At 43.6% G+C, this 12,056-nt stretch overlaps 1 protein-coding gene across 2 annotated transcripts; it reads right to left on the bottom strand.

The window, feature by feature from the left end:
- Positions 1-667: 667 nt before the first annotated feature.
- Positions 668-11,335, bottom strand: LOC115774954 (AN1-type zinc finger protein 3-like). 2 transcript variants are annotated; one of them, XM_030722450.1, is made up of 7 exons: positions 10,790-11,335; positions 6,728-6,768; positions 3,775-3,966; positions 3,462-3,517; positions 1,602-1,667; positions 1,332-1,502; positions 773-911 (listed from the first exon to the last, which is right to left on the bottom strand). In XM_030722450.1, exons 1-6 carry the CDS (start codon positions 10,855-10,857, stop codon positions 1,368-1,370), a joined length of 558 nt encoding a protein of 185 aa, XP_030578310.1. In that variant the 5' UTR covers positions 10,858-11,335; the 3' UTR covers positions 773-911; positions 1,332-1,367. The 2 variants fall into 2 exon arrangements, with proteins under 2 accessions (XP_030578309.1, XP_030578310.1); XM_030722449.1 differs by lacking the exon at positions 3,462-3,517 and having other exon boundaries at positions 668-911; positions 10,790-11,333.
- Between the last annotated feature and the right edge of the window lie 721 nt (positions 11,336-12,056).

Consider the following 12,056-nt stretch of genomic DNA (forward strand, 5'->3'; position numbering starts at 1 on the left):
CATGCATGCGCACAACTGGTTAGTGAGGCTGTGCACGGGTCCAAACATGGGTGGAAGGAAGGAAGGAAGAAAAGAAAAAAAAAAAAAGAAGAAGAGGAAGGTGGGGTTAGAGGTTTGATACCGACCCCTTGATGACGACCTGAGGAGTGGTCGTGGGATAGTGCTAGACCCCTCATCCGCGACCAGGTAATGGGGGGGAGGGGACCAAACAAAAGCACAAAATAAAAAAATTTGTAGGATTAAAATCCAAATGGATCAGTTCAGCCAAGCATTACCGCAGTTCACTTTCTGTACCGAAAAGAAGAAGGAAAACAAGACTGAGTAAAGAGGAGGAAACCAGGGCAGGACACAGCAGTGCTGCGGATGATGTATGACTGGCTGGATCCGTCTCTGCGGCGTCCTCCTCCTGAAGACGGGTGGGGTTAAGGCTGTGTGTGTGTGAGAACATGCGATACTGAACGTGGCTCTGCAGAACAGCCACCGGGCGGCCCCCTGCTGGCCCCGGGCAGAGTCCGAACAGACGCTCCAGGCAGGAAATCGGGACTTCAACAGGGCGGCGTTAAGCTCAGATCCAGAATTGTTGGGTCAGATGCAGGATGTTACAACCACGCCCCCTCCCCTCCTCCTCATCTACCCCCCACCCCTCCCCCCCACCTCCCCCTCCCATTTCCCCATTTGTCAATTCTCCTAGACCTCCTTCCATCACCACCTCTACCACCTCCTCTTTCACTGGATGGCCATTCGCTCTGCGGCCAATCAGGAGCACTCCTCTCCAATGCGCTGGCATGAGCGGCCCACCTTGCGGTCCAGCTTCACCATCTTGAGGACAGCCTCCTCGCGTCCGCGGCCCAGATGGTCGAACAGACAGTCGTGTTGCTCGGGTAGACGGTGAAGCATGCAGAAAACGTAGCCTGGGAGGCGAACAGAGACACGGGTGAGGGAGGAAGTGACCCCATTACATGTTTTATTTAGTTTCACTTTGCCGAGTTTACTGTTAAACGCAAACAGAGGAAAACGGGTCTTTGCCCAGTTTCTAAAGCCATGATTTACTTTATATGTACAATTTAAAGAGGAAGTAAAGGCGCATTCTCTGCATCTGAGTGATTCTGATATTAAAGGTCTTTGTATGAAAACTTACCATAATCCAAAGCCCAGTTATTCCCCCCCCCGAGTTTACAACGCTTTAAAATAAAATATAAATGCAACATCTGAACCACAGTCAGCGAAATTAAAAGCAATGATTCAAGCAAACCAAAAAACAGCGTTCAAGCTTGATGAGCTTCTCTGCTTATAATGACACGTCTCAGACGCACTGACGTCACGATACTGACCACAGCGACAGGAGCCCAGTTCCTGCTGCACCAGCTCTAGTTTGGTTTGGCAGCGATAGCAGCGCCGACGGTTCTTCTGCTTGGGCGTCCCGCGGGCCTCCTCGCCGCTCCCTTCCTTCTCTTCTGTCCGTGGTCGTTTCTCTGGCGTGGCCTCGCTCTCTGAGCCTGAGGCTGGAAACAAACACCGGGGGGGGGGGGGTTTGAACAGTTAGCGCTCAGTGTGGGGAAGCTCACGCAGAGCTACCAGCAAGAACAAGAGGCTGGCTGTACCTGATTCTCGTGGACGTTTTGTGGGCGTGCAGAGCGTGCCTTGGGCCGTTTCTGTGGACGACACACCTACAGACGGGGAAATAAAGGACGAGTGAGACACGACGTGAAATGACCTCCTTCCTTAACATATATCCATGCTGAGGAAAGAAAACCTAACAGAAAATAGCACCACGTGTACAGATTATATTACGCACCATGCTTAAAGTAAAACAACTACTTCTTTTGAAAGGGAAGCTGAAATGTCAATACTTTATTATTAGTCATTAGATTACTCTATGGACATTTTTCATGCAGGTCATATATTTTTTACTTCTTTCCAAACCAGCTTGACCTTTAAAAAAAAATAAATAATAAGAAATTAAATGTCAGAACAAATGAAAAACATTTCAAGGATTTTTAAATTTGATTTTAAAGCAAACAGAAATATTTTACAAATGACACTGAAGAAAATATGAGTGTGAGGAAGAGTGTACTTGGAGCTCTTTATAGTGAGTTTGGGGACATTACTGAGCTGTGCTGTTTTTAGCAGCAGCAGCAGCCAGACTGCATCTTACCTCAGCAACAACCAGCAGGCAGACAGTTACCAGCTAACTCAGTAAAGTTAAAGGCAGGTAAAAATTCAGTTAACATGCTGGTGGAGAAACTTGGGATTGGAAACCAAGAGGAAAATTAATACTGAAGTTTGTCACATGGCCACAAACATGACTCCACAACTAGCAAATGTATTAATAAACATTCATCCACTTTCTACTGCTGATGTGAGTCTGGGTCACAGGCGCAGTGGTCCCCAGCCACCGCCTCGAGTTCTCTGAGGTGTTCCTGAGACAGCTGAGGGATATAATCTCTTCAACGTGTCCTGGCTTTGCCCTGAGAGTCTGCTCCTGGTTGGGTACGTCTGAAACACTTCACCTAGGAGACCTCCAGGAGACAGCCTAACCAGAGGCCCAAAACACCTCAGTTAGCTCCTTTCTACTCTGAAGCCCTCTCTTATGTTTAAGAGAGAGCCCAGACGCCCTTCACAGTAAACTTGTTTCTGGCCCAAAGTGGCCAGAAAAGATTTGGAAAGCTGCAATTTACAAAATAAGGTTGTCAACAATAAATTTAATCTGCTATTGAGTGACAAACTGATCATCCACAACATTGAATCCACTGACAGATGATGTGAATACACTGTTATAATGCAATATTCTGCAGGGAAAACTTGGTCTTTAAGACATTTACTGCTGCAGACCAACCACACCCCCCAATGTTACCAGCACTCTGTGATAGCAGCAGCTCCCCCAGCTAGGAAAAGTGCTCCAACACGGCCAAAAGTGCTTGAAGAACACGACGAAGAGTCTGAGGTTATGACCTGGTCTCACAATCCAATTCCATTAATCATCCTTGGAATGTGTGTGACCAAGAAAATTTTATTGATCATCACAGCTGTCAAGAACGAAGGGATCCATGGCCGATGTCCCCACAGGTCACCTGTAGAGGGGAGCCGTTCACATCTATAAGGCAGGTGGTTTTAATGTTGTGGCTGATGTGGTAAAAATACTGGACATACAGGTTTGAACGCCTGGAGGCTTTTGCCGAGAGCTGTGTTTTCCTCGTACCATGTGGCACTTTGTACTGGGGATTCCTATTCCTGCTGTTTCTGTGTTTTAAAAAGCAAAACCCGTACAGACAGATTCGTGTATTTAAAGATAGAAAAGGCTGCACAGCAGCGCTGGTGCCTGCACAAACTGCTCCAAACCACAGAGACATCAACTGCTGCTTGTCTGAAGAGCGACTGCTAACGTAGTCCTGAGCTCCGTGATAGTTGGGAGATTTCCTACATGAAAGATTTTCTGAGTTTTGCAATGAACGTCACATTACATTATGTTCCTTTGTTTCAGTGCTGCACTCCTGTGTCAGCCATGTTCTGCATCTTCCTGTACTTGACAAAGAAAAAGAACAGTCAGTCCAGACTCTATCATCACCTTGCCACAAACAGCTTGTTCTGTATCCATCAATTCTTTGATAAATACTTAACCGTAAAATTGAGCAAATCTTTCACAGTCTACTGTGAAAAGTAACCTTTTGTTTCCACATTTTTAGGCAAGTTTGTTCTCCTGAAAGTCAGCTTAAAAAGAAAAGAAAAAAAAGCAGCACATTGGTGAATGTGAAATTGTCGGCGGTCCGGTCTTACCTTCCCTCGTGCTGGAAAACGCGGGCGAGGGCTCTTCAGCTGACAGCTGCTCGGAGCTTGGGGGCGGCGACAATGATCGGGATTGGCTACTGCTACTGCTCGTCTCGCTACTGAAAACGGGCGATTGGCTACTCCCAGTGCTTTGGATGGGCTTGGGGGTGCAGTCTTCAACTGGCTGCTTCTTCTGGACGTCTGTGGCCAAGGACAGCAGGGGAGAGAGTAGAGAGGAAGGCAAAAAATAGGACAGGGAAAACACAAACACAGTGGGAGGGAGAGGGGGAAAAAAATAAAAAAAGATAGGACATGGAGTCAAACACACAACTCTAGACTTCTGGATATAGACACTGTGCACCCCAAATATGCTGCTGCAACACCTGCAAGAGGGTTTATGTAAATGAAGAATGCACAGAAAGCACAGGAAAGCATTTCTTTAAGCTAAAATCATCGATTCAACCTAAAGACAGAAAAGGTTTGGTGAAATAGTGAGTTGGTGCTCCGCCCAAACACAGCTCACACATGTTATTATCTTCTGCCTCACCATTTCCTTTGGTATCCCAGTTTTTCCTGCCTGTCCAACTAGAACGCACTGGCTGTTTGGTAAATATAACTGCACTCAGAGTTTCCCCAACATCGAGTTCCAGAGCTCCTCAGTGTTTACGCCCATCTCATCCCATCATACCTTTAACTTTCAGCAGAAACTTCTCCGCTGAATTCAACAGCTCCCTGATTCTTATATCACCGTATTAATTAAAAGGAAATGTATAAAAAATGACTGTGCTTGAGCTTCTAGTTATGAAGAATATTTGGTGCTTTAATATGTCCCATTGTATTTTTGATGAGCAGTTCCCACTATTTTTAACATATTATACTTCCTTTTATCAAAAACAATTTACTGAACACACTGCACAACACTCTGCACAGTCCCCACTAATTAAAATAGTTAGGTGCCATCTCCATCTGTGTTTTCCTTTATTGGTAATTTGTGATAAGCAGCTGCCACCATTGTTGGATGTATTCTTGCTTAATGGCTGATTGAGTACGTGGCAAAGCATATTCACAGATTAACCAACAATGGAGATGATCACTGGTTGCAGCATGCACTGTCTCCATCGCTCATTTCATGGCTGTCATCTGTGTGTGTGTGTGTGTATATATATATATATATATATATATATATATATAAAAACAGAAGCCTAAGCCCACGAAACATCTTTACAACTGATCTGAACTGCATTACGTGGCTGTAAGTTAACTTTTTTAAAACTGACTCACGAGACAAAGATAAAAATCACCTTGCACGACTGAGCTGGACTACCCCCCCAGCCCCCTAGGGGAGGGTGTGGAAGGTCAGCCTAGATTTTGGTTTCACCTCCACATGTGGGCTAACCCACTTCTGCTCAGCCTCCACACTCGTGTGTGTCGAGTCTATTCTAAGCATCGCTGCCGTCTGTGATGCTGCACTCACAGCTGGGCCCTTAGGTCCTCGCCGTCTACCGTACTCGCCGGTTGCCATGACCACCGACGGGGCTGCAGCGCACCTTCAACCCTCATCCACCTGAACCAGACTGGAGAAGTCACTGGGACAGCTTAACTCACGCCGTGACATTTTCAAACTTTAACCGGGTGATTTTCTTTCCTGTGCAATTATCACACTGGAGAAAAATTGAGCTTTCTATGTTTAAAAAGGCTTCCAACCAAAACACTGAAGGCAGTAAGCAGAGAAACAAAGATCAGTCCGTTTCCTGAATCTGCCCTCCGAGAACAGCTACTATCTTCCCAGCAAATTAAGAAAATTTTATGGAATCTCATCATCCTTTATGGAAGCAATTATCTCTCAGCTTTAACCGTTTTTCCTCTAAATGGTGAATACATCATTTTGGAGTGAGGCGCTTTATGGCTTCTTCCGTTTTCTGAGGAATGACTTCTTAGCATTATTGGCATTCCTAACTGAAATCAGCTGGCACACCTAGCCTCAAGCTGCTGCTAGCAGCGTGTTAGGCTGTCGCTGAGAACGACTGCGCACCAAAAGAAAACGAATGTAAAACAGTTTCAGCCATTTATATGTGAGAAGCAAGAAGCTGCGAGTAACCCACAAAGACAAAGATGTACACCAGGGAGCTGAAACGCAGCCATGTGTGCATGGGTATGGGGATTCGAATCTCTGCAGCATAGGCTGTTAAATCTGTAGCCAAGCAACAACTGTACAGGTGAAGCTCTGGAGGCAGCTGATGTTCAAAATGCCTTTTCAGTTCACAAGCCTTATATCCCCATGCACCTCCACATTTTGGCACACAGACCAAATTTTAGCTTACAGTTCCCGAGCAAGGAGTGCAACAATGTGGCTAGAAACCATCTCGATGATCACTCACTTTATTTTCTTAAATCTTTACAACAAATCCAAACCCTGAGAGGCACAGAAACAATCCTGCGACAGTAATAAACACGTTAAGCCAACGTCACTGGACCAAAAATCACAGTGATGGAGTAAAAGAGCACGGGTGTGCCGTGGCTACGTTTACAGATAACCAGAGAGGAAGCCAGAAGCAACAGAAGAGCCGACACCTCTCCGTCTCTTTTTTACAGCCTCCATCTGGCTCGCACAGAGGGACACGGAGAGGTTTGGCTCATCCCCTGAGCACAGTTCTTACATTCGTGCATGTAAGCAAGACCTCAGACTGCAAAGTAGGACCGTTTAAAGCTTTTACACTTCATGGGAAAAAAAAAAAAAAAAGAGTCAGAAATAAGCTACAAAAAGTCACCAAGTTGGCAAACAGCGGGTAAACTGAAGGATTATTTTGACTGCTGAGGGAAGTCAGGCACCTGATGTGTGATGGTACCCATTTATTTCACCACTTCTTGTACCTCCTTTGCTGTGGGATGATATCCATACGCAAGCCCAGGATAAAACAAGTTATTTCTATTCATGTGAGAAATCCTGTGCACTGAAACTTACCAGCAAAACATTTGGAGCATAAGTTCATCGTTTTACTGGACCTGGAAAGACAAGAGAGAATATTTTTACCTCCACAGAAATCCACAGTTTGTTTCCACACATTACAACTGTTGACATGACAATGTTTAGGTTCATTGTATTTAAAAAAAAGTGTTAAATTCATAAACATGAAGTTACTGGGAGGGTTAGAGTACATATCTATATATAAATAACTTCCCCCGACAGATTAATATCTGTACTTACTGTAGAGTAGCTGAACAGAAATGTGCAAGAACAATGCCACTCTGAAATACAGTAGCAGGATTTTACAACCCCCCCCCCCAACCTCAAATTAAAGTTATGCCATATTCTGCACATTAAATCTAACATCTTTCATAATCTCCTCCAAGGTTTCATCTCAGGATTTTAGAAACTGGGCCTCAGATTTGAAGTAAGACTGAAAGAAAGAAGAGAAACGGCTGCTGCACAACAGGAACATATGGCATGAAGAGAGGACATTTTTCCCCACTGTTAAGCTATTGTTGCTGATGAATTTTGTGTCACTCCATTGATCGTTTCGGCATTACTAGTTTCCTGCAAGCAGGGAGACAAAACATTTCATCTTATAGGACAACCCCCCCCCAAATCTGCTTTTACATACTGGAGTAGATTTCTGTTTTTCTTTCTGCAGTCAAAAAGGGAAAAAAAAAGCTTGGCTCAAAAGTCACTAATATTTAGTTTAAGAGCAACAATAAGTAATCTGCCATTTTGATGCTTGAATACCCACTGCAAACACCTTTGAATATGCAAACTATGTAAACATGTATTTGTACCCCATTGTCAACCTAAACTTCACCTTCTTTTGTTGGAGCATGCTAACAAAGCTGAAAGCACAGCTGAGGCTGACAGCACTGAAGTCAATGATACCTGCTGCCTGGAGGCCAGTAGGGTGGGATGTGTAATGTTCGCAGATTTTACCTTACAGAGTTTTTATTGTTCTACCTACAAGCCGATCCCATTCGCTCGCTGCCTTTCATCCTTTTGATGGCTGCACAGTAACAGCCTAACTGAAGAACTTTCAACTAAAACACGAGTGACTTTACAGGCTTTCTGCTATGAGCAGTCATGACTTAAATCCACAGAGAAAACAACATTCTTACGGAGTTTAAAATAGCCTAGACGTGACCTTAAGGTTCAATCATTCAGAGTACATTCATAAGACAATGGACAGTTTTATTGGACACTTAAATCTTTCCTTGGCACCTGGTGGGATCTTTGCCACCAGGTTTGTCTTTCCATCACCTTCTGGGCTCCTCTCCAATGTCCATACCACCACAATGTGTTCAACAGCCATTTCTGTTCACACTGAATTCTGTCAATGGTACACAAGCTGGAACTTGGTAGGGTATTCATAGTATTGTTCCTGCAGGAGCTTGGTGACTAATGCAGAAGGACAAGCCTGCACAGACTAAAGAGGTGAACGTTTTTCCACCTGTTGGAGTGACTGAATTTGTCTGGTAAGAACATATTAACTGCAATTCTGAGACCATTTTAATAGTCTCAAATAGTTTAATATTCTTGAGTAATGCTTAAATGGAACCAAAAGCCTGAAATTTTCCAAATGTGGCCTAAAAAAGGCGTCTCATTTCTCTTTTTTCTAGTCTCAGACTTCACAGCTGCTCCCAGGTGACGCTCCAAGGTTGAGACAAGATGGGAGAGTTTGATTGTGTCCACACACAGGCGCCACGTCCAAGTCAAATATTTTGTTTAGATTCCCAAAATGCATCTGGTTCATGTGATAGCAGCATGCAGAGTAGGAAAAAACAAACACACACGGAACTATTCTTTAATCTTGGGTCCCAGAAAAGGACGGCACAGGAAGAGCAAGTATTTTTAAAAATCAATGAGCTCATCATCTTAAATCCTGTTGCTCGTATGAAGAGATCAGCCTGTACATTAGCTGCTCTAAAGTGTCCAAAATAATACATCAATCAGGTGGCACTTTTTAAAAAATGTAACATCTTGGTTACAGTTATTTATAAACTAATCAAAGGATTTCCCATCAAAACTTTTTGTGTGTTAAAGACGTTTATGTCTGCAAATAAGACGAGGAGCTGCTGGCTGATATGTCATTATTTTTATTACTATCAGAAACACTAATGTGTCTGCCTGTAACTGAAGCTAAATGGTATATTATACTCAGGTTACTAATGGTCTTTGTAAACTCGAGATAACTGTTGCAAAAAGGGGATTTCACTGATCAGTGCAGCCTTACCTGAAGGAAGTAACCAATGAAGTCGCCTGCAGTCTGACTAAAATTTATTTTTTTAATGTTGGTATAACATTATTAAATTATTTTAAATCCTGAAAATCTGATATCTTAAAGGATGCAGCAAATAAACAGACGTTCACCAGTGTCAGGACCCAGTATTTCAGCAGTGCAGCTCCTGGCCTTAATGAACTTTAAATTGTAGGGTTTATTATGTTTACAAAACTAACTGATCTTAATTCTGGTTCAATTTTATTTATACTCCTTTTATTACTTTTTAACTTTTCTTTTTAAAACCATTTCACTGCCCTGTTGTTGGCTTTAATAACCTTAATCAACTTCTGTTTCTTCTGTGGATTTAACTTGTAAATTTTACTCTTTTTATGACATTATTGTTGCTTCTTTTGTTTGTCTTTAAATCAATAGGCATATTTTATAATAATGTTATTACTTCGTTTGATTACATTTATCTATTGATCTAGCTTCACATCATTTATTCCGCGCTGTGCTACAGGCTGCGGTAGCTCCTAAGCAGCACTGTGCTTCCACCTGAAATCGAGTCAATCTGGCACTAGTTAACTATTCACAGTTCTTTACTTCCCTGGATTATTTTTCTGTGTGTGTGTGTGTGTGTGAGGGGGGGTGTTGAAACAATGTACATGGTTTTTTTGGAAACATGTCATCAGTACTGCCAAGGTGAAGGTTTGCAGCCCATGTTTCCAGTAAGATCCCAAATCCTTCAAATAGTTGAATTACACCTTCAAGATCTTGTCAAGAAGCCTTGACTTTCAGGGCCATGTGCTGGGAGCCTGCGTGGGACAGACAGCCAGCAGCCCCCCCACCCCCCAGCCAGGTGTTATTCTGAGCTGAGGCAGGCTCGGCCATAAACACACAAGGCTGCCATTCATGTCACCTGACATTGACAGGTGGGTTACTGCCGCCTCCAGTTTGCTTTCTGGACAGCACAAAATGAAGGCAGCTGGGGGAAGAGGGGCTGCTTATCAAATGTCAAGTCATATGACTGTGCTCTGGACTGATATCGCCTCAAAAACAGGTAACCCCAGTATTAAATAAAAAGAATCATCAATACTTGTGTAGTGTAGGGGGATTATGGTGCCCACTAATGAGATTGCAGTAATCTTGTCACACTTTTTCCTCTTTTCCCCTCTCGTGGAGGAATGAACTGCGTGCATTTAATGAGAAATCATCAGCCACTTCCGAGGGGCATTGTCAAACACATTTAAAAAGGTTAGTCATCTTTCCTATGGGGTAACACGGGCGAGATCATTGAATCACATCCGGTATGCAACACACATCCACCTCTTGACAAGACCGAATGTAAAAAGGGGCGTAAAATAAACCGACAAAATAAGTTCAGCGACGTATCTCCTCTTAAGGTTTAAGACAAGCAGCGAGTTAGATATCTGAATCCTGCTTTTCTTCGGGGTGATAGACGAAAGCAGGGCAGGTTTAAAAGGAACCTGCTGGCAATAAATCATTTTCTATCTCGGGTACGTCATCTCCTGGCTTCTCAAATAGCCCCAAAAACCGATAAAGGACGATCAAAAATAACAACCGGCACTCGAGGAGACGACGAAGGGTGTGTGAGCTTTAAAACGGCTGGAAATGAAGCTAGTTTTCGAGCTAGGAGGTTATTTATTAGCCAACTTCCCAACCCCCCACCCTCGGCCTGTACAACAGAACAACAACAATGGGTTTGGACTAGTTGAACCCGTTTAGCACATTTCATCCGGATTTACCTTTCAGTTCAAGATAGCGGCTTTAATCCTGTTTCTATCAGGTTTAACACTTACCCCCAAAATCCGCAGGGACACCTGGGAGGTAGAGTCGGAGGTTTGCTTCGTTCACTAGTGTCTCCCATGACTTCCAACACACACACACATACACAAGCACACACACGCACGCACGCGCACTCACAAAAAGCCGATAAGGAAACGCGAGGCTGGGGATGAGTCCGGGGCCTGGTCGTTCAATGAGAAAAAAAGCATCCAACGCTCAGATTAGATGAAACGATAGGTGTCCTATTCCGGTGAAAGTCCACAAACGGGTACGGGGGGAAAAAATATCCCGGTGGCAAACTCGCCTCGGCCACAGAAACCCTTCCGCTAAGTCCGAGAAAAACGGCTCAGTTTGAACTGTAATAATTGAACGGCACTCAAAGCAATCAGCTGGATGTTCGGACGTTACGACCGACAAACGGCTGGAGGGGGGCGTTCCGGTGTTTTACGCGACACTAAAAAGCTTAAAATGAACACCGCCTGTCCACCCATACGAATAAAACACAATTATGGCGACGCTAAATATGTGGGAGGGTGCGAGAAAATAAAAAATAAATAGACTGAGCAAGGCCTTCCCCTCTTGACAGTTGAGGACCACCCCCATTCACACGTCGCTGCTGTGAAGTATGCTAGGCCGGAAACGCGTCCATCAAACCAGAAATGTCAATATTGGCCAACGAAATGATGGTGAAACAGTACGAACTAACAGCTCTGCTACACGGGAAACATCCAGAGTAAATATACATGCTAACATTTCTGAGTTATGTCGTTTACTTTTCTCAGTATCCCCGAGTGTTCGTGTCGGAAAGGCAAGTGTACAGCGAGTACTGCACAGTAGGAGTAAGCCATAGATGTACTGTGGAGTCAACCAGAACAGTAAAGCTATGGACGAAAACAATACGCTATTAAAACTGCATCTAACACACTATATATTGTCTTGAGTGTTTTTAAGATGTTAAATTAGTATTCAAAGTACATTATAGTGCATCTGTATATGGAAATATGTGGAATGGCAAAGCCAGGTTTTATCTGAGGACCTCAAAAGAAGGCAGCATTAGAAGAAGAGGCCTTACAAGCGTGAATTTTTTACTTTGAAGTAATGCTTTTAGTGTTAAAATACAGTTAAACAATTATGCAATTATTTAAGAGGGTCCCCAGTATATAGCGTGCACCTTCATTTCTTTATATTTTGCTTCCAGGGATCCAGAGTTTCTTTCTTTCTTCTTTTGTCCAGGATTTCTGAAGGTATTTAAAAAAAGGTTTTTATTTTTGGACATTAGCT

The sequence above is a fragment of the Archocentrus centrarchus genome, chromosome 24 (genome assembly GCF_007364275.1).
Source record: "Archocentrus centrarchus isolate MPI-CPG fArcCen1 chromosome 24, fArcCen1, whole genome shotgun sequence".
NCBI lineage: Eukaryota > Metazoa > Chordata > Actinopteri > Cichliformes > Cichlidae > Archocentrus > Archocentrus centrarchus.

Bases quoted from the DNA above. Each gene is read 5' to 3' on its own strand.
- LOC115774954 (XM_030722449.1), bottom strand. From the start codon at position 10,857: ATGGGAGACACTAGTGAACGAAGCAAACCTCCGACTCTACCTCCCAGG. The intron at 6,769-10,789 runs GTAAGTGTTAAA...TTGTCTTTCCAG, and splicing joins TGTCCCTGCGGATTTTGGGG to GTCCAGTAAAACGATGAACT. The intron at 3,967-6,727 runs GTAAGTTTCAGT...CCTTGGCCACAG, and splicing joins ATGCTCCAAATGTTTTGCTG to ACGTCCAGAAGAAGCAGCCA.